Genomic DNA, 26,193 nt, shown 5'->3' on the forward strand with positions numbered 1-26,193 from the left:
GCAATTGTCTTTGGGGAGGCAGGCTGGGGAGTGGGAGGGAGACGTCCTGTCATCTTGTAGCTTCTGGTACAGTTGAAATTTCTTAACCAGGAGCATGTACTACTTGTTTTATTAAGCATTTCAGTCATTTAAAAAAAAGTAGAGAGAATAATACAACACAACACCCATGTACCCACAACCTAGCTTAAAAATTAAACATCACAAATATAATTGATGGGTCCTTGCCTCACTCTTTGGTCTCCTTCCTTCCAGAGAAGGAACGAACCATCACCCTAAATTGAGCACTAACCATTCTCATGCACTCCTAAACTTGTCTTACATGTAGAACTGTTTTGCATGTACTTAAAATTAATGTAACTATTTCCACAGTGGGAAAAAAACCCATCATTAAAGCATTTTCACAGTGAAAACAAAATTTAACTAGTATCTGCTAATTTACTTAGTATCCTACTATACATATTCTTTTGCAACTTGCCTTTTTTTAACCCTACCTTACACTGTGTTTTTGAGATGTAACCATCTGGAGACAAAACTTTTTCCATTTCAAAAGTTGATCTTTAGAAAATAAGTATATAATATGTAAGTATATCACATATAAGTATATCATATATATATATGTATATGTCTGTGTGGGTGTGTGGGTGTGTGTATATATATATAATATATATATGTATGTATATATCTGCTGCTTATGACTATATGTTTGGACACACCAGAAGGTGATTTTACCATGCATGGACACTGGAATGTGTGCTGTGCATATGTGTGAACCTGGGTGATATGCCACGTTCAGGTCCTTCTGAGCACAGGTGACAACGTACATCTTGCAGGTGCATGTACAGGGATGAGAACACGTGGACGTGCCTTGCAGTCCATCTGAGTCTTGTCCAGGAAACATTCACTCCCTCCGCACCCTCCACTTGTGCATGAAGGAGACTTCTTCCTATCCCCGCCCTGAGGTTGGGCTCAGTCATGTGACTTGCTTTGACCAATGGAAAGTGACAGTGTGCCATTTCCCTGTGTAGGCTTTAGAAAAACTGCACTCCGGTGCTCCCTTTTCTGGAGTTTCAGACCTTCGTGGTGAGAAGAACGAGCCCCAGGGAGCCTGGGCCCCAGAAGCAGAACTGTCCTGGTGACCCACAGACCAGTCAGCAAGAAATTAATGCTTATTGCTGTATGCCAGTGAGATTGTGTGGCTTCATTATGTAGCAAAAGATGAGGCATTTATGCTTATCTGGCATGACTCTTAGTCTAGACCGTCTAATTTTGGAGACTTGCTCCAAGCAAAGCGTGTGCCCAAAGGCAATGCCCCATGAGGTTCTGGTTCTGGATTAAATGTGTTTGTGCACGTGATTATACACACTGGACAGAAGTGTGCATGTGCCTATGGCACTGGAAGGTGTAAGCCCTTGAACAGGCATGCATGTGGGAAGCTCATGGATAGCAGAGTGGTAGCTAACAACTCCCATCTGTGCACATCTGTCTGAAGGGCCATGTGAAAAGCCCAGAGTTGGATTCGCTGTTGCCTCACTCCCTTTCCCCAAACCTCAGACATCGTGGAGTGGAGCTGGAAACATCTGAGCCCTGTGAAGCAGGGAGGATAGGTTCCAGAAAGCAAAGGGGCAGTAAACCCCACAGAAGTACCTTTGTGGCAATAGAGCTTAATTCATCTCCTGAGAAAAGTACTAGAAAGGGTCCCAAGTCCTTCGTAGTCTCAGCTGTCCAGTTCCCGGGGAGTCTACGAAGAGACGATAAGCAGTGAACTGAAAAAACCATGCTGTTGTCCCTGGCTCGCAGCATCCTTTTCTTTTTTTTTTTAATTTTTAAAGAATGTGTGCTAATGTCTATTATTTTTGAGACAGAGACACAGAGCGTGAGTGGGGGAGGGGCAGAGACAGAGGGAGACACAGACTCTGAAGCAGGCTCCAGGCTCTGAGCTGTCAGCACAGAGCCTGACGTGGGGCTCAAACCCACAAACTGTGAGATCATAACCTGAGCTGAAGTCAGACACTCAACCAACTGAGGCACCCAGGTGCCCCTCCCAGCAATCTTTTCTTGCAGGAACAGATTTCATACGTGGACAAGTCCCACTTCCCCGACCAAGAAAACAAGCACGTGATGCAGGATATCACATGCAGGACACCGAGCCACCCTTGGGGATTTTGTTGGAACTAGACTCTCTTTCTTCTGGTATCCCCAGCAGTAAAGAGGACATTGGAAGCGGTTCCTGTTACCAAGTGCAGAAAATAAAGGCCACACCAAGGAACACAGAGCTGAGGGATGGGAGGAGCATATTCCCGACAACATCGCTTGAGCCTCTGGATCCAGTCATGTGTGAAGTATACCCCTGCAGTTTTTAGTTACATTCTATTTCTGAACTCAGTAAATTCCTTTTTGTTAGCCTGAATTGAATTGTTGAATTTCTGTCATTTATATCACAACCTTTCCTTCCTCCCCTTCTTCTTCCACTACTGTCCCCGTCCTACAGGTGTAGAAATTAAAGTGCATGGGGTGCCTGGGTGGCTCAGTCGGTTAAGCATCCGACTCTTGACTTCAGCTCAAGTCATGATGTCACGGTTCGTGAGTTTGAGCCCCAGCATCAGGCTCTGAGCTGACAGCACAGAGCCTGCTTGGGATTCTGTCTCCTTCTCTCTCTGCCCCTCCCCTGCTTGCTCTTTATCTCTCTCTCAAAATAAATAAAAATAAACTTTTTTAAAAAATGTTAAAAGAAAGGAAATTAAAGTGCAAAAAGATTAAGTAGGTTTTCCCAGGTCACACACACAATAAATGATACAAACAAAATTTTAACCCAAGGAGTCGGCCTTCCGAGTCCATGATCTTAAACTGTATATAAAAGGGCAGTGCCTGGGACATGGTAATTGCTCCACAAACATTTGCTGTTTAACCGCTGACTGATGGTTAGGCCCTACTCAAATATCTGCCCTAACTTCAGAAGACTCTACATGAGAGACAACAGTTCTGTGTTCCCCCAGAGAGCTCCCCCACTGAGCTGACAGTAGTTCAATTAGTTGCATTATTATTACTGCTATTGTTATTTCACAAGAACAATAACGCCACCTCCCTGCAATTGTAAAGTGCCATCGTTCCAAAAACTTTACATAAGCCAAGATGTATTGGTGACAACCACATGAGTGGCCACTGTTACTGTCATTTTACAGGGCATCTGAGGCCAAAAAAAGGTCACATTTCTAGAATAAATGTAAGCCAGACCCTTCTAGAATAAACATAAGCATCTAACCTTGCCCTAAACTAGAGACTCTCTCTGGGTTTTTCGGGGTATTTTTAAATTTTTTTAATGGTACTTATTTGAGAGAGAGAGAGAGACAGAGACAGAGACAGAGTGTGAGCTGGGGAGGAGCAGAGAGAGAGGGAGACACAGAACCCGAAGCAGGCTCCAGGCTCTGAGCTGTCAGCACAGAGCCCGACGTGGGGCTCGAACCCACGAGCCGTGAGATCATGACCTGAGCCGAAGTCAGAGGCTTAACCGACTGAGCCACCCAGGGACCCCAAGACTCTCTCTGTTTTAAGGGCAGGAGCACCAGGGCTCGGTGCCCCAGAGCCTGCACCCCACCCCAAAGCGAGCCCCAGCCCCTCCTCACCCCTGCTGTTCCAGGAGCCTGAGCCTCACTGCAGCCTTCTGCTCCGGGCTGAGGTGCGGGCAGTCTCGGAGTCTATGCAGGGCTGTGGCCCAGGCCCGGGGGGAGACCCCGTGGTGAATGGTGGCTGCCGGCAAGTGGCAGAGCAGGTCCCCCACGATGTCTACCATGAACTCGTCGGCAATGGAGTTGTTCTGAAACCGACAAGTGGAGCTGATGGGAAGATCCAGCAGGGTTCAAGACCGTGACCCCTCAACAACCCATCCCGATCCCAAACCTCGTCAAGGTTCCAGGATCTGAATCACCCGCCCCACCATGGACTAGTAATGACAGCACAGGGTCTGATTTTACCCCAGGGATGCAGGCCTCGGGAGCTAGAAGGCCCCACCAAGGGGCCGGTGAGGGCAGAAGACTCGGCACATAGTGGACACTCCATAAATGAGGGCTGACGTCGTCACTGGTGCCACTGCTGGGAGGTTACCCCAGAGTTCAACAACCATTCTAATACTACAACAATAATAAAAACAGCACCTCAAACTGTGGATGGGACTAGAAGGCCTCTAAGGCTCTTTCCCCAAATGACCAAAGTAGGTAACATTTGAGTGCTTAATACATGCCAGGTCTTAATCTCCATCTTCAAAGTAACTGTAAGGGATAAGTACCAATATCACCCACTTTAAAAAAAATTTTTTTTAACATTTATTCATTTTTGAGAGACAAAGTGCAAGCAGGGGAGGAGCAGAGAGAGGGAGACACAGAATCCAAAGCAGACTCCAGGCTCTGAGCTGTCAGCACAGAACCCGACATGGGGCTCGAACTCACAAATGGCAAGATCATGACCTGAGCCAAAGTCAGATGCTTAACCGACTGAGACACCCAGGTGCCCCTGCATTATTCACTTTTTTAAAGACAAACTGCCAGGGGCACCTGGGTGGCTCAGTCGGTTAAGCGGCCGACTTCGGCTCAGGTCATGATCTCGCGGTCCGTGAGTTCGAGCCCCACGTCGGGCTCTGTGCTGACAGCTCAGAGCCTGGAGCCTGTTTCAGATTCTGGGTCTCCCTCTCTCTGACCCTCCCCCGTTCATGCTCTGTCTCTGTCTCAAAAATAAATAAACATTAAAGACAAACTGCCAGCCAGTGGCAAGGCTGGGATTTACACTCAGACAGTCTGCCCTTTGGGCCTTGGCACTGAATATATTGCCTATTTCATGCCCTTAATAACTTTGTGCAGGAAGTGCTCTTGCACCCATCTTAGGGATGAGAAGACTGAGGCTCAGAGAGAGGAAGTGGCTTGCTGGAAGCCACACAAACAATCACTGCCAGAGGCCAGTCTAGATCCCAGACTCGGTGTACTGTGATCTTTCTAGTCCCCACACCAGCCTCCCATCATTCAAGTCCCAGGATGACAGTCCTCAAAACCAATGGCCAAGACTGTCCCACCCAGGGCTCCAGGACCAGCTTTGAGACCCACAAGTCAGACTTCTGGCCATCACCACAAGCTCAAGATCCCAGCCAGATTCCCTGAGGGCTCCCCAGGATGGCCAAGATACCCAGAGGGGAAGGGACCCCAGGGAAAGTGCCAACCAGGAAGAGTTTCCTTACCAGGCACTGCTGTACCTTCCTAAGGACTGAATTCTTCTTGTGGGTATCTAAAACCAAGGAGTCCAACCGACTCTTCCCCAGGCTGATCAGAAAGGGCACACACTGGGAAGCTGGGACAGAAGCCAGGTAGTGAGCCCTGGAAAGAGACAGAAGAATGAGAGAGGAGGGAACAGTGGCTGTTCTGCATTTGCCCCTGAAATCAGCCTTCACATGCCCAAGAGCTTATCCCAGGACCATTCTTTAAACGTTTGTTCTCCCCAGTGATGTGGCTCCTCTTGGCAGGTAGCAAGCCTCCCACCCATCACGCTCCTCTTCCCACCATGCCCCTCTCCTATGAGCGGGAAGCAAACTCCCATCATGCTTCTCTTCTATGCCCCAGTAGCAATGATCAGGGAATGGGGTCTCCATAAACATATGTTGACTGATGGACTGGCTGAGGGGAGATGAAGGGAAAGAAAGAGAAAAAGTAGAAGAGACAAAGAAGAGAGAATAAAATAGAAAGTAAGAAAGACAAGGAGAGAGCAGAGAAAGTAAGAGAAATGACACCCAATTCTGGCATCTCCGGGGTAGAATCCCCCAAACTCTTGACCATGTATTCTTAACAGAGGCAATATGGCCCCCAAGGGGGAAAAACCGGTTCAGGTAGAGAGAGGGAGTGAAAAAAAAAATCTTAGTTATTACAATGATTTGTGACCCACTAAAGCTCAACTCTATTCAACAAAATCTTATTCCTGATAAATTCTCCCATTCCAGAGAAATTAAATTGTTCCCTTTAGGGAGGCAATAATAAAACAAAAGTTGAGAAAGACTGCTCTAGACCCATACGGCCTACTCATCATGATCACTAGACTGTTCCAAAACCGAATTCTACAGGTTCTTCTTCCTCTATGCCATCCCAGATGTCTTTTTCCCTTTAACCCCAAATCTGTCATTGCTACCAACTTAGTATTACTCAAATCTGTTCTCCCCTCTCCATTCACAGTACTGGGGTTTTATTTATCTCTTCATTCATTCAGCAAATCTCTGCTGCCTGCCAGGCACTGCACTGGGCATGAACACGACATGAGGGGCAGGTGCTCGCTCTCAGGATACTTCATCCTAGTAGAGTAAAGACAACAGAAACCAGTGAATAAAACAGGCCATTTCAGCCAGTGATAAATGAAAATGGTTCTGCAGTGGAGAATGATGGTAAGGACAGCTGGGGGGCCCGTTCTAAGACAGAGGTATTTAAGCTAGGATGTGGATGAGTGGAAAGAAACAGCCATGCCAAGGGCCAGGCTGTAGAAACAAGCTTTCACTGTCTCCCTCCTTCCAGCCAGGCCCCCTGTCCATCCACTGCATGGACAGAGGTAACCATCTCTCTGAAACATAAACCTGAGGATCGTGCCAGGAATACAGGAGGAATACCTCAGGGTGTCACAGAGGCCCTCCCTGATTGGGCTGTCCCTTTCCTCTCTGGCCTTCTCTCTCCCAGCTACTCTGCAGACACACACCATGCATTCCCCAGAGTGCTTCACTGAACCAAACATCCCTTGTGCCCCTGCCTGGAGTGTCCATCTCGAACTCCAAAACGCCAGCTCCTTCTCTGAGCTTTACTTTAGTCTCCTCCGACTCTCCAGTCAGAAGGAGACAAGTCCCCCCCCCCCCCCCCCCATGCCCTGTGCCTTTCACTCCTTCCCATGGTAGCAGCACCTGGCTCTCTTAGAGAACCACCTGCTTCACTCGAAAACCTTGCGGTTTGGAGTGGACCCTGCTTCACTCTTGGCTCCGGGGATGTAATACCAAACTAAGCCAGTCAAAGTTACCCATCTCCCCTAATCTCAGTCAGACTCAAAACTTATTGAGAAGGATGAGGGGAAAAAGTCTTTTAACCAGGAAGATATAACCTTGAATCGGCCAGACACAACCACAGAGAAAGAAGTTGTCTAATAGAGAAGCCTACAGAGGAAAGCTGGGTTAAAAGACAGATAGATGACCACTGAGACCCTGGATCCAGCCATGCCTGAAGTCTATCCCTGGACTTTCCAGTTACCTGGAACCAAAACTGCCTTTTACTGTCTAAGCCAGTTTGAGCTAAGGCTTTATCACTTTCAACCAAAGAGCAACTTGACATTATAATTGACTTCATGCTTGTCTATTCCCCCTCCCCAAGATTGTAAGCTCTTGTACGGGGGAAAATAAATTATCTTTGAGGACACAGTAAGCACTCAGTAAATATTTTTTGAAGAAATGAGGGCAATTAACAGCAAGAGAAGGAAGAGGGAAATAAAGAGAAGAGGAAAGAGTGTCCAGACTATGAAAAGCAGGGCTGCGCCCTCCCACGTCTGAATGCCCACACATACCAGGAGAAATCCCCATGACTTACATCAGCCCTGATCACTTTGGAGCCTGGCACAGCTGAGAGGCCAGCCCAGATGGGACCTGTGTCAAGGACATTCACTCAGGCTTGGGTTGCTTTGGCTTTGGTTTTTAAATAACCGAAAAAAAGCAAGAGCGTCTGTCTGAAACGTTTACGTGGGACTCAGAATTCAAATCCTGATTTGCAAGGGCTTAACCGTGGAAGACACTCTCCACTCTGTCTCTGGTTCCTCACAAAAACCCAGGGGTAGATGACTTGGATGGCTCCCACCAATCTCACTCTTGGGCCAGAGAGGGGAGCCAATGTTCACTTACGGGAGGGCAGCCAAGAGGAAGGGCGGCAGAGAGGATCTGGAGACCTCCCAGTATTTCCACGCCAAACAATTAACCTGAAAGATTAAAGCAGTTCTAGGAATTTAGTCCTGTAGTAATAAGAGCAAACACAGACTGTGCTTTCTGTGGGCCAGGCACTGTGCTAAGTGCTCTGTATATGCTTACTTTCTATTTAATAAAACACCCTACGACGTAGGTACTGCTACTGTGCCCAGTTTATGGATGAGAAAACTGAGGCAATCACAAAGAGAATACAAAAATTTAAGTCTGAGAATGCTCCCCTGTTTTGCTTATAACTGCAAGGAAGTAAGATATTAGATTAATTAAAGAAGGAGGCCATTAGGGGCACCTGGGTGGCTCAGTCGGTTGAGCAGCTGACTTCGGTCAGGTCAAGATCTCGAGGCTTGCAAGTTCGAGCCCCGCATCGGCCTCTGTGCTGACAGCTCAGAGCCTGGAGCCTATTTCGGTTTCTGTGTCTCCCTCTCTCTCTCCCCCTAACCCACTCTCATTCTGTCTCTGTCTCTCTCAAAAATAAATAAACGTTAAAATTTTTTTTTTTAAAAGGAGGCCATTAGACTAATGTGGCCCTAATGACACGGTGCCCTCAGTGAGCACACCAAAATCTAAGTCTGTAAATGCCTCGAGGTTATGAAATCAAAGCACTGACGACAGGGGCGCCTGGGTGGCGCAGTCGGTTAAGCGTCCGACTTCAGCCAGGTCACGATCTTGCGGTCCGTGAGTTCGAGCCCCGCGTCGGGCTCTGGGCTGATGGCTCAGAGCCTGGAGCCTGTTTCCGATTCTGTGTCTCCCTCTCTCTCTGCCCCTCCCCCGTTCATGCTCTGTCTCTCTCTGTCCCAAAAATAAATAAAAACGTTGAAAAAAAAATTAAAAAAAAAAAAAACACTGACGACAACCATCACAAAGAGCCAACTGGGCTTTAAGCGACAGCCAGTCAAATAATTTCCTTTCTCTGCGTCTGCACTTTCTCTCTGTAAGTCTTTCCAGAGCGCTCCAAACCACTTCCTGTTTGGTGCTGCCTGATTCTAATCGATTTTTTGCTCAAATTAACTCTTAAAATTTTTAATACTCCTCAGTTTACCTTTTAACAGAGATACAACTTGACTGTCTCTGGGTTTGGGATTGGTGACATAAACTGTGGTATATCCACATAACCGAATGGTGTGCAACTGTTTTGTTTCAATAAGGTAGACTTGTATCTGTGAACACTGGAATGATGGCCAGGTCCTATTTTATATACATACACCCTTGTTACAGAGCGAAACAGAACAGTATATATAGTATGAACTCATTTGTGTTTTTTTTTTAATTACACGTACATATGTTTTATACACACCAAAAAAAAAAAAAAAAACCTCTCAAAGTTGATAACAAACTTTTCCTTGTGGTTACCTTAAGAGCAGGACTCTCAATCTTAGATCCTTTGCCATTTTGGGTTGGAGAGTCCTTGTGTGTGGGGCTACATTGTAGTTAGGAAGCAGCATCCCTGGCCTCTACTCAATGGATACCGGTGGCATCTCCCCCAGGAGTAACAACCCAAAGTGTCTCCAGATCTGGCCAAACAGTGCTCTGAGAATCACTGCTCCAGGGGAAATGGGGGGAACATTTGCTCTCTCTATATTGTCTTATTTTTTTATAATTATGTATTTTCAGCAAAAATGTAAACAATAAAGGCAAATTTTCTAATTAACTGGTATTTGAACGTCCTGAGAATGGGAGGATTCTAGGTCAGGAGCTTTGTCGGGACAATTCTTCCTCTTTGAACGTGTAGGTCTTCCTCAAAGTGGGTCTGACCTCCATCCATTGGATCGGTGTGATGAGTATAAAGGACACAACCATGCCGGGGTCCAGGTTCCAGAAATAATTTGCTTTCCTCCCTGCCTGGGTCAATAGTTCTCACCAGGGAACTGCTGGAAATGTCAGTTAGGAGGCTTCACCCCAGGCTTACTGTAAGGAAAGGGAAACTGCCAGTGAGGCTCTGTAATCTGCGTTGGCTTTTCTTTTTTTATTGTGTGTTTTTAACAGCTTCACTGAGGAATACTGATATGCAAAGACCTGCACGTATTTAACGGGTACACTGTGATGAGTTTGGACACATGCAAACACCGTGATGCCATTATGACAAGCAAGGTAACAGACACATCCAACACCTCCCAGTTTCCTTGTGTCTCTTTGTTTCTGTTTTTGTGGTAAGAGCACTTAACGTGAGAGCTACCCTCTTAACAAATTCTGAAGTGCACAGTATCATATTGTTAATTACAGGCACAGCGCTGCACAGCAGATTTCTAGAACTTATTCATCTAGCAACACTGAAACTTTATGCCCATCAAACAACTCCAGCCTTCCAGGTAATGCTGATGCTCACATTTGGGAACCACTGACACAATGGACAATCCAATGGAATGGCAGAGCTTTGTGAAATTTTTGCATAGTCCTCCAATGACCTCAAAGGATTATACACCAAGCTTTACTCTTACTTCCTGGCTCTCGGGAAGAGAATTCGTTGGTTGGAAACTTTTCATTCAGATCTGCAACACTCGGGCCTGAGCTGGGAAGATGCCTTGTACATCTGCCCGCTCACCCTCTCTGGACCCTGTATCACTGACGGTTTACACTTCCAAGTCCAAATGCTGTTCCCAAGGCCTATCTTTACTTGCTTAGATCCACTAAAAAGTCAGTGTCTGCCTCTGGTCTCCCCAAAGAGTTAACGAGCCTCCCTAGCCATTTGGAAAATGAAGTATTAAATGAAGAAGGAAAGTACTCTCCTCGGAGTATTGTTCCTATTCCAGGTTACCCCTGGAAAGGCTGGGAAGGAGGGAACGACCTTCGGTCTCAGGAGGACATAATTAGGAATGTGAGAAATGGTATACCCTACCACTGGATTTTAAGGTTCAGATCTGAGTATGGAATAACCCATCTGTTGAAGCTCTGGCTGTAGAGATGGGTTATCTGGAACTTTTAAAAGAGAAACTGGAGAAAAACCTGGCTCAGTATTTGGCCCTACGTCATCACCTGCATGGGAATATATATCTTGGCACAAATATCTTAAGCCACCACAGTCCATCAAGGCCCACGACTGGAGCAAGAGGAGAGAACGAGAGGCATGAATGTGCTACGACGGTACCTGATACGGTGAGAGCAGGGAGAGGTTGTTCTCAAAATAGTGGAACTGGGCCAGAAAGGAGTCCGCATTCATGGCATCAATGTGCGAGCACGTCACGCCTTTGACCAGCTGCCCTGTGCTGGAAAACAAAACAAGGGACCCGGGAGAAGAGGGGGTGGGGCTGGGGTGCCTGAGTTGCTCAGTCAGTTAAGCATGTGACTCTTGATTTTGGCTCAGGTCATGATCCCAGGGTCGTGGGATCAAGCCCGAGTCAGTCTCTGCGTTGAGCATGGAGCCTGCTTGGGATTCTCTCTCTCTCTCTCTCTCTCTCTCTCTCTCTCTCTCTCTCTCTGCCCCTCCCCTGCTCGTGTGCATGCTTGCACATGTGCACTCTCTCCCTCTCTCAAGGAAAAAAAAAGGAAGGGGTTGGGGAGAGAGAGGAAAGGACTAGAGAAGGCAGGTCTGATGGGACACAGGCTGCAGACAGCCAACTTTCCCTCCTGAGAAATCAGGCTCCAGAGGGCCTGTCAGCCCCCAGACCAAGTACACCCGCCTACCTCAGCAGCTCCTCAGGCCTTCTGGTTGTCTTTGACAGAAGCTCAAACAGGAACAAGGCCTGAGGGAAGAGAATGGTTGCCAGCATGGATGGAGCAGTCACTTACTCACTGCTGAGCAGTGTGTGCCTAGTACCATGAGGCCCTTGGAGGAAGACACACAATGATCCCATTTTCCAGATGGGGAAGGCTTAGGCTTAACAGGCTATGTCATTACCCAGGCCCACACAATTGCCAGGTGGTAGAGCTGGGATGTGAACTGGGGTCAGAGTAATTGCAGAACCCACGCTCCCACACCCCGGGGATTCCCTATGCTCTAGGACCCGAATGAAGGGCAAAGCCATCAGACGGCAGGCTGGAACTTTACTTTCTATGCTTTACGAAGCCGCTGACCAGGTGAGCACCCTCGGTAGCCCCTATTTCCATGCCCACCTGCTAGCTCCCAGGAAGTAAAAGTGGAAGAGACAGATGAATAGACCAGGACAGTCTAGAAAGTACCATGAATAAAGTAACTCCTGCTTGCAGCACTCACTCCCCTCCAACCCTCCCAGATGGGCACTCTAGAAGAACAATATCTAGCAGGCAGGGGAGCCGTTTGTTTTAAGGAACGTAATTTTACAGAACACCTAACTTGCAGATGCGATCAAGTATGACATTCATCTATTTTATAGACTCTGGAACTTTGAATGTAATTCCCCAAACGGAATAAATTGTGAGCCAGCATTAGGCAGAGGCATCTGTGACAGGGCAGCCAGGCCCAGGAGAAAGGAACAGCTAGGGAGGTAAGTTCCTGAAGCTCTGTGTGTAGCCCCAGTTATCTCCTCAGGCCGAATCAAGTTCTGGGACCCTCCCACAGTCTTCCCCATCACAGGAAACGGCCACTCCATCAACGCGGTTGCTGAGAAAAAATGGCTGGAAGACATCTGTGGCAGGATGTGTTTTCCAAAGTGGCCACAAATTATGCTCTTCTAGAACCTTCCAGAACCACTATCCCACCAAGAGGTGGAATCTTTGTCCTCTCTGCATGAAGCTGGGGGCGGGGCTGGGTGACTGCCTCCACAGATAGAGCAAAGCAAAAGTGATGCTATGTGACTTCCCCAAGGCGAGGTCACCAAGGTGACACAGCTTCTCATGGGAGTCCCAAACCACCCACAGAAGGCCAGCCACCCTGCATGGGAATGCATGCAGTTCCTAGGGCTGCAGTTACAAATTACCATGAACTTGGTGGCTGAAAACAATAGAAATCATTCGTTCAGAGTTCTGGAAGCCAGAAGTCAGAAATCAAGGAGTCAGCAGAGCTGAGCTCCTGCCAAAGGCTGTAGGGGAGAATCCTTCCTCCCTTCTTCTGGCTTCTGGTGGCTCCAAGCGGTTCCGGCTTATGGCTACATCACTCGGGTTTCTGCCTTCGTCTTCACATGGCCTTCTGTATGCACATCCAATCCCTTTTGTCTGCATCTCTCTACCATCCGGGTTGTCGCCTCTCATAAGGGCTCTTGTCACTAGATTTAGGGCCTGCTCAGATAACTGAGACTGGTCTCATCTTGAGATCCTTAGTTAAATCTGCAAAAACTCTTCTTCCCAAATAAGGCCACATTCCCACGCACGTGTTTTGGGTGGACGTATATTTGGTGGGGGCACCGTTCAGCCCATGACATGGAGAGAACATACACGGGTGGAGAGAGACGCCCCCAGCCCTTTGAGAATGCGTCCAGAATGCGACCACTGGTTACCACCCGTGTTGCCACCACCTAGTCCAAGCCACTTGTCTTATCTGGAATACACAATAGCCTCCTGACTGGTCCCCTTGCTTCCACTCTTGCTCTCAATTCGGTCCCCGTGCAGCAGCTGTGGGATTCGATGCAAACGAAAGTCAGAGCACAACCCTTCTCAAACCTTCCCAACAGCTCCTCATGTCACCCACAGTAGAAGGCAGTCCTCACGGTGTCCCTAGGGGTCCTGAAGATCAGCCCCTCCCATAACCTCTCTGAGCACAGGGAGGTTGTCTCCAGCTACCCCCGTCAAAAGAGCCCACTATCTACCCTTTCCCATTTTGATTTAGGTTCTCCTTAGCACGCATCATCATCTAGCACAGCTTGGGTTTTACCCACTAATCTTGTATCTTGTCTGTCTCCCTCCTTCACAGGATGGAAATTCTGGGACGGCAGGCCGTTTTGTCTACTTTGTTCACAGCTACATCCCCAGCAACGTGAACAGCTCCTGGCATCAACTTTCGATGAGTGGATAAAATGCAGAGTTGATTGAACGAAAGTCCAGAGAGCTCGAAGAGGCTTCAGCCTCCAAAGCGCAGTCCTCCCCAAGCAGCCTCAGCACCAGCAGCCCTTAATAATACGTGTTATAGGGGCGCCTGGGTGGCTCAGTCGGTTAAGCGGCCGACTTCGGCTCAGGTCATGATCTCGCGGTCCGTGAGTTCGAGCCCCGCGTCAGTCTCTGTGCTGACAGCTCAGAGCCTGGAGCCTGTTTCAGATTCTGTGTCTCCCTCTCTCTGACCCTCCCCCGTTCATGCTCTGTCTCTCTCTGTCTCAAAAATAAATAAACGTTAAAAAAATTAAAAAAAAAAAATAATAATATGTGTTATAACCGCTAATAGTTAGAGCGCACTGCCACGTGCCCGGTAGTATAAAGATACATCTTGCATCACTGATTCTCATGAAATCATCCCCATTTCGCACATGAGAAAACTGAGGCCGAGTGAGAAGAAGCACCCCAAAATTAACTGATAGCCACACCCAAATACACGCTCAGGTCTTGTCCAATTTCTTAACACTACACTGTTTTGCCTCCTGAGTTCAATTACACGGAAATAAATTTCTTTTACCAAATTAACTTTAAACAGAACTTTCCCACAAGGCAGACTCAAAAATTCAGGAGTGATCTGGGCATCTTATTACTAATAAAAAATATATACAGTAAAGTCTTAGTTTGCGAGCATAATTTGTTCCAGAAACATGGTTGTAATCCAAAGCACTTGTATATCAAAGCGAATTTCAAGAACCACTGGCTCAGTTGTGATCATGTGACGTTCAGCGTCACGTGCTACTTGTATTGTAAGACATTGCTCTTTTACCAAGTTAAAATTTATTAGAAATGTTTGCTCATCTTGCAGGACCCTCACAGAACAAGTTACTCACAACCCAAGGTTCTACCGTATTTAGTTTTGTTTTGGTTTTTAATTTTTTTTAATGTTTTATTTTTATTTTTGAGAAATGCTCCCGCTGCGAGCAGAGGAGGGGCAGAGAGAGGGAGATAAAGAATCTGAAGCAGGCTGAGCTGTTAGCACAGAGACCAACAATGCAGGGCTCAAACCCATGAACCACGAAATCACGACCTGAGCCAAAGCTGGATGCTTAACCAAATGAGCCACTCAAGCACCCCTACTGCATTTAGCCTAAAACCCTAGGAATTTCCTAAGTGAGGAGAGCCATCAAGGTGTCTTTTGTTATGTGAATGATGACTTCAGGAAAACACCTGAGGAAGGAGGGATGTTGCAGAAAGAACCAAACACGGGATTGGAGGGCTGGAACTTTCAGTCCCACTCCCAACCTGCAGGGAGGGGAGAAGGGCTAGATGTTGAACCAATCATCAATGGCCAATGTTTTAATCAACCATGCTTACATAATAATGCCTCCATAAAAATCCAAAAGCACCAGCTTCAGAGAGCTTTCAGTTGATGAACATGTGTAGGTGTGGGGAGGGTGGCGCATCTGGAGAGGGCGTGGAAGCCCTGTACCCTTTCCCCCATATACCTTGTCCGATGCATCTCTTCAATCTGGCTGTCCCTGGGTTATATCCTTTTATAATAAGCCGATGAGCTAGTAAGTAACATGTTTGAATTCTGTGAGCCACTCTACCAAATTAATCAAACCAAGGTGGGGGCAGCAGGGTCATTGGAACCTTCAATCTACAACTGGGAGGTCAGAAGCACAGGGGACAGCCAAGACTGGTGACTGGCACTTGCAGTTGAGGGGCAGGGGGTATAGTATTGCAGGACTGAACCCTTACCCTGTGGGATCTGATGCTATCGCCAGTATACAGTGTCAGAATGGAGCTGAACTGTGGAATACCCACGATTCTCCGCTATGTTGGAGAATTCCTTGTTGGTGTGGGAGCCTCCAACCCCCAACACACACACATACACACACATCCAAATTGGTGTCAGAATCCTTAGTGGTCATACCTGACTCCTCCGAAGTTCCTTTTCCTTTAGGACTGTTGTGTTAAATCCGGGTTCCCTCCGTAAATTGAAGAGAGATACTTCTTTAAAGAAAGCCCCCTGTATTTCCAAAATGCCTGAGACAGTGTCTCCTGCTTCGATCATCTGCCAAGAGTGAGAATAAACGTAATGACCACCTCGTAGAAGGTGCACTGAACTTTGCACAAGGCCCAGGGACTGTGTCAGTGATTCACAGGCCATAAGATTCAGCATATCTGCTCAGCAACCCTGTGAGGTGGGGGACTTCTCTTACCCCATTTTGCAGGTAAGAAAACTGAGGCTTCATAAATAACTGGTTGGAAGTTGATAAGTAAGATTCAAAGATTCAAGCACAAGTCTGTCTTATTCAGGAACGCAAACAATTTTAACCAAACGTGCTATTGCTCTCGGCAAGGTGTTGTTATTTTAAGCCAAACTCCTTAAGTTTGGTCTCCTAACAGATTTTGTAACTGGACATAGCAGGTCTGATAGAATAGGATACCCAAAGACCCACTGCCAAGTGAGAATATAGGTGTGACTTCGGATCATGGAAGGGGCTTTTAGAAGCACTCTGGGACCTTCAGGATTCGTTTTTTGATTTGAAAAACTTGCAAAAATTATTATGTCAAGAAACCTAATTTAACTAAAGTCTTCCGGAGTCAACTGGTGAAGGAAAGCACCAGGGTCTGAGAAGAAATATAGTGTGACCCACGGAGCTCCTTCTGGAAAGGAGGAAAGGTGGGCACCAGGAGAAGGCATCATCTAGGTTCAGAATGCTCCCTCGCCAAAGGCTGAGCTAACCCCAGCCCTGAGTCGACAGCCCAAAGTCATAGCCCACGCACAACACCCCCAAACCACATACTCTGTGAGCCACATGGCTGAGGACGAGATGTCTTTCTCTCACCTTGCTGAGGACGCCTTGCTGCTGGGCAGGTGACAAGTCGGACACATGCAGGGAGATCGTGCTTCTCAGGACCTGCAAGAGGTCCCTGCGATCCATGCTGTAGAAGGCCTGGGTGCCAACCCCAGCCAGCAGCACGCCCATCTGGCTGACGTTGTAGAAAGACAGCACCTGGCAAGACGGGCCGCGAGGAGCGTGAGGTTCTGTTCTGGTTTCTCACCTGGCCGACACTTGCCCCTCTGCATGTTGGGTATCTGGGATGGGTACCGGGGCACCACGGTGAACAGACACATGCTGCCCTCCCAGACCTTCCTTCCTTCCTTCTATCAGAAAAGAGAGGTGATATCAAAACACAACACAGAAGGCAAGTGCTCTGCCGGGGGAAGTACCCTGCTGTCCGAGGCCACAGTACAAATATCAGAAAGTGATGATCCATGCACCACAGCTGGGCAGGCAATAGGCTTTTGTGTGTGTGTGTTTAATTTGAACTGGCTGACAACACTTAAAAACTGAGGAAACTGGGGCACCTGGGTGGCTCAGTCGGTTCAGCACCCGACTTCGGGCTCAGGTCATGATCTCATGGTTCGTGAGTTCAAGCCCTGCATCAGGCTCTGACAGCTCGGAGTCTCGAGCCCGCTTCAGATTCTGTGTCCCCCTCTCTCTCAGCCCCTCCCCTGCTCACACTCTGTCTCTCTCTCTCTCAAAAACAAATAAACATTAAAAAAAAATTTTTTTTAACTGAGGAAATTTGGAGGCACCTGGGTGGCTCAGTTGGTTAAGCATTCAGCTCTTGATTTCGGCTCAGATCATATCCCTCGGTTCATGAGTTGGAACCCCAAGTTGGGCTCTCCACTGACAGTGAGGAGCCACTTAGGTTTCTCTCTCTCTCTCTCTCTCTCTCTCTCTCTCTCTGCCCCTTCCCACCCCTCTCTCTCCTCTCTTTCTTTCTCTCTCTCAAAATAAATAAATAAACTTAAAACAATTTTTTTAATTGGATAAATTTTCATTAAAATCCAGGTTTGAGTCTGATTTTTTAAAAAATCTGAATGCCAAGCAATACTGGGTCCATGTTGGCAACAATTGGCAAGAACTGACCAGCAGGTGCCCCTTGAGGTTGGGTCGTGGGGCTATCAGTTTACCCAGCCCCACTCACTTGTACCCATTTTTCTCATTACGTCACCTGACATAGCAAAGCCCCATGGTCGTCTATCTCCATGCAGAAGCTCTGAGTTGAAATAAAGAAATGTTTTGCGGGGGGGCGCCTGGTGGCTCAGTAGGTTAAGTGTCTGACTTCAGCTCAGGTCATGATCTCACAGTCCGTGGGTTCGAGCCCCGCGTTGGGCTCTGTGCTGACAGCTCAGAGCCTGGAGCCTGCTTTGGATTCTGTGTCTCCCTCTCTCTCTGCCCCTCCCCCTACTCTCTCTCAAAAAATAAATAAACATTTAAAAAATTAAAAAAAAAAAAAAAGAAATGTTTCAGGATCTGGGTCTGATATTTTATGACAAATAGGATTGTAGCTGTCTGCCCCATCAGAAACTATGCTTGTTTTTTCTCCCTCCTTTAGAGTAAAGATGCCAGATGGTTTTCCATACAAACAGGGACACTCATTCCTTAGGTCTACAAAAAAGCCAGTTGAATGGTTTCCCTGTTATGCTCTGTAGAATGGATAGTCTCTACTGTCCTCAAGGAAAGCAAGACCTTTCGAGCTCTTGGCTTCTTCGTAAGTGGCCTGACCTCTCTGTAGGAAGAGGAGGACACTAGGAAAAAGACAAGCCACTTTGTCCAGGGTTGGGAGGAACAAGACAGTCTCCCTCAGCTCCCTAAAATCACATTCACAGAGAACTGTCCAGATAGACTCATGTGGCCCTAGTCAAAACAGAGAAGGGCTGCAAAGATGTCAAACTAAAGATGCCATGAGGCTAGAGGGCACAAGAAGAATGGGCTAGCCTTGGCCTTGAGTCAGAAAGTAACAATGGGCGGACAACGGTCATGGTGCCATGCTGGAGGTAGTTAGCATGGGAGTTAAGCAAGTGGACTCTGAAGCCAGACATCCTGTGTGCCTTTATGTGACCTTGGCAATTCCCTTATACATTCTGTGCCTCTCATGAATGATATGAAAAATGAAGGTTATAACACACTCCTGACTTCACAGAGTTGTTGGAAACACTAAACAACTAACTCACTTAGACCCGAACCTGGCACACAGTAAGTACTTAATGAATATTTGTAATTGTTGTCATTTTGGAATTGGTCCCGATCCAATCCTCATGAACTAGTTGCATCCTGGGACATGGCTATGACACAGAAAAAGCAGGACGCCAAAATGTTTAGGGGCTCAGGTCTCTGCAGCCCCTTCTACCAAGCGCAGGGCAGAGAGACGGCTTCCCCAGGAAAAAGACTCATTTCCCACCCCAGGAGCATCTAGAGCGTGACTAAAGGATCCTGTCCCCCCCAAGCAAAATCTCCTCTGAGGACAATTCCCTCCCTGCAGCCCAAGATGAATAAAATAGCATGATCTCTCATCTCAAGATGAGGGATGTGTTCGCAGCCTCAACAACAAGCAAGGAAATCCTGGGATGGATCCCACGCTTTGCAAACAGCACAACAGTAGCTACTACTACTCCCTGAGCTCATACTCAAGGTCACATGTTCCAACCCCTTCCTGTGTACTGACTCAGAATCCTTACAGCCATCCTGCCGCAGAGGTGCTACTGTTATCCCCATCTTACAAACAGGGAAACTGAGGCAAAGAGAATTTAAGCCAATCGTCCAGTATCCCACAGCTAGTAAATGGCAGAGGAAGTCCCCCTTGGCACTATTTTCTTACTGATTGGCCACCCTCCCTGTGTATCACTGGCCCTTGGGTCTCAGAGCATTAAAAAAAGAGTTCAAAGCTCCAACTGACCTTCTCATGGGCCAAGTATTTGGCAGACAAGATGATGACCTGGCTCTTGGCCCAGCCTGAGACCTGGTTGAGAGTTGAGATGGCGCCATGCACAGCCTCGGGGGAGAGGGATTCCAGCTGACTGTGGGTCAAGCCCACAACCGCATCCGACAAAGAGCCCAGAGTCTCATTGAGGGTCTGGTTCTCCGTGGCAATGTCCAGGAGGTTGGCTTTGAGCTAGAAGGGAAGCAGGCTGAAATGAGGCTCGATAACAAGCAGGACAGTCGCTCCCTCTGCCTACACCCTGGGGTTGTCACAACACCACCACCACCCTACCTTTCCACCCCCTCCACCCTGTCGTCAAGCCCTGGCCAGACAATGAGTCGCCCACTGAGAACACCACCTCCTCTGGCCTTGACCTTAACATGCCGCAAATTCACTTTGTGCTTCATTTAAATATTAATTTGCTATTAAATCAAACTTAACACATGGCAGAAGAAAATTTTGTTCACTTTATCCATAATTCCACCACTCTCTCATAGCATCTATTTTCTGTGACCTTGAACCCTGCATCCATACACGTCTGTTTTTCTTTCATGAAATATCCATGGTGTTTTTCATGATAATATGTAATCCACGTAAAAATAATTCTCAACAGTAACATGAAAGTAAAAGTCTCCTAAAAATCCTACCTCATAAAAATAACTGATTAATTAAAATAATGGGGCATGTTTGTGTCTAAGATTTCTGATGACTTTATAAATATATGCATTATAAGTAAACTACAGCATACAGTTTTCACACAGTTGTAATATGAATGGAAGTGCAATGTTCTATGCTTTTTACTGAAAACTGTTTTTATACATGTTTTCACATTTCTGGGATATCCTTAACAATTATTTTATTATAATATACCTGTTTAGTGATATAGTAACTGCTTCCAGTAAAGGTGATAAAATTATCTATTGTAACATGTGCTCTGTACCAAAAAAAAAAAAAAAAAAAAAAAAAAAGAACCGTTCATATTTTAACACCTGAAGTTGTAGGAATATATTCATCACAGACAAGTGCACCAGGCAATACTGAAATGGCCACTTGGGGGCAGCAGAGCGAAGTGAAAGAAACAGCTGTCACAGCCCCTGGGTTCTCCAAATTCCGCAGCTGTTCTTCCTCAGGATTCAGCTTCCCAGTCTGTTAAGACGGAGGCATGTGGTAGAGCAGCGCTTCTCAAAGTCCTGTGGTCCTTGACGAGCAGTGTCACCTGGATGCTTGCTAGAAATGCAGATTCTTAGGCCCTACTCCCACCCTCCTGAACCAGAGACCCTGGGCAAGAAGCCCAGCAACCTGTATTTTAACAAGTCCTCCAGGTGACTCTGATGCACGCTCTGGTTTGAGCAGTACTGAGCTAGGTGATCCCAAAGGGAACACTGCTATCTTCATTTGCTTGGACTTTCTTTTTTTGCAGCCATGGCTACACATGCAACCTGTGGCCTTAAAATACATTTCTTTTATGTTTGCTTTGAGCTTACTTGGGAGGGATTCTTTTCCTTCGAAATAAAAATATGTGAGGCACCTGGGTTAAGCGACCTGATCTCAGGTCATGATCTCACGGCTCGTGAGTTCGAGCCCCACGTCGGGCTCTGTGCTGACAGCTCAGAGCCTGGAGCCTGCTTCAGATTCTGTGTCTCCCTCTCTCTCTGCCCCTCCCCCGCTCATTCTCTCTTCTCTCTCTCTCTCTCTCAAAAATAAACAAACATTAAAAAAATAAATTAAAGGGGCACCTGGGTGGCTCAGTCAGTTAAGTGTCTGACTTCCGCTCAGGTTATGATCTCACGGTTCGTGAGTTCCAGCCCCGCATGGGGATTTGTGCTGACAGCTCAGAGCCTGAAGCCTATTTCGGATTCTGTGTTTCCCTCTGTCTCTGCCCCTCCCCCACTCGCACTCTGTGTGTGTGTCTCTCTCTCTCTCTCAAAAATAAAGATAAAAAAACTAATTAATTAATTTTTAAAATATGCTCTGATCAAGATAACAATGACTGTTGTCAAATGTCAAATGGGACTGGGGATTTTATAGTTACATGTGAAAACCTGCTGTGGAATTATTGATGGTTTTATCAACCTTTTCTTTAATGTTGTTCTCACGTCATCTTTTCCATTAAAAAAAAAATGAGAAGGGCCAAAAAAGTGAGAGAAGCAGGGCAGAATTGAGACTTTAAGGGAAGAAAGGAGAGATGGAGGGAGAGAGTACATGAGAAACAGCCTGTGTCAGTTTGTGCAGAGCTTTGGTCTAGGAACTCAACAAACACATTCTAATCCAGGCATCTCAAACAAGGCTGCACTAGAATCATGTGAGGAACTTTTAAAACATACCATTCCCAGGCCACACCTCTGACCAGTACCTAGAGAATCTCCAGGGATGGAGCTGGCCGAGGGCTAATGCAGAGCCAGGTTTGAGAACCTTGCTTTTATCTCCTTGCTGTTCTGAGCACGGTCACCGGACCAGCTGCTTCAGCATCGCCTGGAAGCTTGTTAGACGTGCAGTCTCCCTGCACTTAGGGCTCCGCTCAGACCCACTGAATCACAAGCCACATTTAGGATCCCCAGGCGATCCGTATGCACAGTTAAGCTCAAGGTGGCCACTCTGAATTCTGATCTATTCTGGGTTTTCCCCGATACTGTTGAAGCTCATCCCAGGATTTGGGATGGGATGCCATCTGCTGTGGGTGGACCCAGATCCCAATTAACCCCACATATTTTCTCTCAAAGGCCAGGCAGGACTGTGCTCCCCAATTCTCCGGCCATTTCCCCAGGGCCCTGTGCCCCATCCGCACCTTCTGAACCCCAGCCTGGAAGCCCCTCAGATGGCTGCACTTGATCATCTGGTGAAGGAGGACTTGAGCCACCGCGGCGTCCAGCAAATCCAGGTCATGGTAGAAACAGACCAGCAGCCCCAGCCTGTGTGGGAAGATAAGGGTGCTGGCAGGGGGCTCAGAGCTGGGGGTCACAACCACAGCCCCCTCCCACACAGAGCCAAGAGTCATGGTCAGAGCAGATATCACATGCCAGGGACTGTGCTGAACCCTGTACCCGGATTACCCCATCACAGCAACCCTACAAGGCAGATGCTCTGAGCCCCATTTCACAGAAAGGCAGACAGACTCGGCATGGTCAAGTGACTGGCCCAAGACTAGACGTGGCCCCAGGACTTAAATCGAGACCCATCCAACTATGCTCTCTCTTCCCGAGGCAGTAAGGGGCACAAGGAAAATGTGGTCCTGAGTTAGCCACAGAAAACTCCCCATTTTCCACATGGAGATAAAGGGTTTGTCCACCCTGAGGGATTCTCTGAGGCAGATGTATTTCCAAGATGGTTTATGACCTACACCGCCAGAAAGGAAAGAAAAAGGAAGCATAACAATGTAAGGGCGGAAGGAGGATGTGAACCCTGGTCTAGCTGGGGGTGCTGTATTTTGTGGTTAAGAGCATAGATTTAGGCCAACAAGAGTTTGACGCGCAGCTGTATGGGATGTTTGATCCAACAAATTACTTAACTTCTCTGCAAGGCTGCTGCACAGTTGAACAGTGCACACGGTGCACTACTGTACAGGGTGGACCTGTCTCTCTGAGCCTTTAATAAAAGGGAGGTTGGCTTTGTTCATCACAGCACATCACAATAAATATGATGAATGTAGGCATCAGGAGCACTGTGAGAGTTCAATGGGAAGAGCCATACCAACTGATTAGCATCCTTCCCGGTAGACACCAGGCACTGATTCATTAATGGATGCTCTTAGAGTTAGTATGAAATCTATTCAATTCAGCATGGCTGGACCACCTGGTTGACCATGCTCAACCTGGATCCACCCTCTTAGAAAGACAGCGACATGCTCAGACATGTCCACAGAAGAGCAACCGGGTCAGGAAGGATTTGAAAATGTGTCAGATGAGAAAAGAAGACTCAAGGGAAGTGAAGGCTGAAGAACTACTATCCTGAGCACTTACTATGTGTCAGGTGTGCATGAGCCTTACAAGGACCTTGAAAAGGGAGGTAGGTTATTATCTCCCATTTTACAGATGGGGAAGTGGAGGCACAGAGAGGTACAGTAACACAGCCAAAATCGTGCAACTCGTAAGTGGCAGAGCCAGAATTAAACCCAGGAAGTCTGGCTCCAGGTCCCATGTTCTTAACCAGTAAGCTATTTTTGTGTACCCCTAAAAAGGGGACCCAAGCTAATGGGTAAAAATTAGTAAGGATGGGGGAAGAAAGTGTAATAGTTTCATATAAGAACATTCCCTATAAGCGACTCTGATAAAATTTAACATAATACAGTGATGTCAGGGGAAGCACTGTGACATGTGCCCCTGAGAGATGGAGAGATGGTTGAACAGCACTCCCCATTGCATGCTTCCTCTGGCTAACATTCAAACCCTTTCTGGGGTCACCAAGTACATAGCTCCAGGCCTGCTTCTGCTGGAAAGCATTCCTGGAGGATCATGTTACAATCACTAAATTCTAGAGCCGACTTCATCTGTGGACTCCCCACCCGAGAAGCTGGATAACAAGAGGTTCACAAATATGGGGAGCCAAAAGCTATTTCTAATACTTTACCCACCCTAATGGAAACCACACATTTACCTTGGAATAGACCAAGTACTGAGTATTTAAAATATTCTATTTCTATGCCCACAGCTGGAATCTTAGCACTTGATAAGGTTGCATTAAACGCCTGGCACAGGAGATGCTCAGAAAGCATTTGTTCTACCTCACCCCACCTCCCAACCCTTTCAAAGGGTGTTTCTTTGGGGAAACGCCTCCCGTCACATGCACAAAGACATGGGGCTATATAAAGAGATAGACCAGCCACCTCCCTTTCCTCCCAGGGTCTTCTGCTGCTCAGAGGAAGCTGGTGCTTAGATCACATCTTGGGAAAGTGCTGCGAGGACCCAGAGCCCCCACCCCTTGCCTGTGGATGGTGGAGGTATTCCTCATGTCAAAGCTGGAGGAGCTGATCCTCTCCAGAAACGCCTGGGCCAGGTCAGGGGTGATGTCATAAACTGTGTCCAGCTGCTTGGTGGCATTGTCATAGCTGATAAACAGCCCAATCTGGTAGACAAGGACAGGAAGGGGGTTGACGTCATGCCAAACAGCCCCACCCTTGCGGTCCGCACTGCACCCCATCTCAGAGATTCCGAGATGCCCAGTTCCTGTGGTCATTGATTTCTCAACAGTCTGTAACAACTGTTTTGGTTTCCTCTTCAACCCAAATGCTATTTAGGAAAGTATTATATTTTAATATCGGAGCAGTTGAACTCTTTGAAAGCTAATATTTGCACCCTTATTTGTAGATTTGTCATATGGAGGTCAGAGAATGTGGTCCACAAATGTTTCACTTTGGGGAATCAGGTTTTTTTTAAGTAGATGAGTTTACAAATGGGTCTCAGGTGATGAAAAAGAGTGTGTGTTCCCACGGTAAGATACAGATATATAGAAAGATATAGATAAATAGATTCAACTTTATTACGTATACCATTCAGATTCTTTCTGTTCTTGTTCATTTTCTGCCTATGTGTCCAAGGGTGTCAAGCTGAAGTCTTATCTTTCTATGCACTGCTACTCTGTGCTTATAAAGTTGTCTCTCCCTTGAGGATTCTACTTTCTCCAGATAAATTCCCCCTTCGTGCTGGTCCTCTGTGGCTTTGCCTCTCTTCTCTACACTTTTAGATGATGAAGAAAAGTTGCAAATGGCCTCTTGATCTTAGAAATTCCTCCCCAGGGGCCCAGCTTCCATAAAAATTTAATCTCTATCTAACTTCTGGAAATTCACTCAATATTGGGAGAGTAAAGGCGAGGTTTAATCCATTTTATAACTGAGGATTATAAACTGAAAGTTAGGGGCACCTGGGTGGCTCAGTTGGTTGAGCGTCCGATTTCAGCTCCAGTCATGATCTCACAGTTCGTGGGTTTGAGCCCCACGTCAGGCTCCGTGCTGACAGCTCCAAGCCTGGAGCCTGCTTCAGATTCTGTGTCTCCCTCTCTCTCTGCCCCTCCCTGCTCACACTCTGTGTCTCTCTCTCAAAAATAATAAACAAATAAGTAAATAAATATAAATTTATGTGAAGTATTCTCAGCCTCCTAGGTAAAAAGAGGAACCTACATATGTCAACCATACTGCAGTTAAAAAATTTTTCAAAAATTTTTGAAAAGAAAAACCTGGCTCTGCCTCCAGTTTCATAATAACCAGACATCGTTGGGTCAATTGGCCCTTGAACAAGCCAGCCATCTGATACAAACACTTCTCTCACTGGCCAGAAGAAAGTCAAGGCACACAAGATAAAAACTGGAGGCAAGCCCCAAAGTCTTTATGAATGCCTCTCTGTTGGCAGCGTGTTTTGGAGACTGCTTTCCAGACTCATGATGCTCAGGGGTTTTAGTGTCATTGGGTTAACATCAGGAAGACAGAGACAGGCTGACCAGTGAGTTAAGTAACCCTAGAACTTACATATTTCTCAACTGTAAAGTCTATAGTTAAAATCCAATCATTGCTCACGCTGAAGTAGCAATCAGTAGAAGTAGCTATAAATACAAGTTGCTAGTAATCTATGTTTCATTTGATT

The 26,193-nt window shown here is 46.9% G+C and overlaps 1 protein-coding gene across 6 annotated transcripts in view; it reads right to left on the reverse strand.

The window, feature by feature from the left end:
* Positions 1–26,193, reverse strand: part of OTOA (otoancorin) — a 75,551-nt gene that overhangs the window by 32,224 nt on the left and 17,134 nt on the right. For 3 of the 6 annotated variants that reach the window (XM_047837435.1, XM_047837436.1, XM_047837439.1), the window contains exons 10-20: positions 24,543–24,682; positions 22,410–22,533; positions 19,601–19,816; positions 16,699–16,866; positions 15,780–15,920; positions 11,588–11,646; positions 11,052–11,169; positions 7,892–7,965; positions 5,219–5,354; positions 3,621–3,811; positions 1,645–1,738 (exon numbers count right to left, since the gene is read on the reverse strand). In XM_047837435.1, coding sequence (XP_047693391.1) covers positions 1,645–1,738; positions 3,621–3,811; positions 5,219–5,354; positions 7,892–7,965; positions 11,052–11,169; positions 11,588–11,646; positions 15,780–15,920; positions 16,699–16,866; positions 19,601–19,816; positions 22,410–22,533; positions 24,543–24,682 — 1,461 coding nt within the window. The remainder of the gene's footprint in view (positions 1–1,644; positions 1,739–3,620; positions 3,812–5,218; positions 5,355–7,891; positions 7,966–11,051; positions 11,170–11,587; positions 11,647–15,779; positions 15,921–16,698; positions 16,867–19,600; positions 19,817–22,409; positions 22,534–24,542; positions 24,683–26,193) is intronic. The other 3 variants (XM_047837437.1, XM_047837438.1, XM_047837440.1) reach the window with 3 other exon arrangements.

The sequence above is a fragment of the Prionailurus viverrinus genome, chromosome E3 (genome assembly GCF_022837055.1).
Source record: "Prionailurus viverrinus isolate Anna chromosome E3, UM_Priviv_1.0, whole genome shotgun sequence".
Taxonomy (NCBI): Eukaryota; Metazoa; Chordata; class Mammalia; order Carnivora; family Felidae; genus Prionailurus; species Prionailurus viverrinus.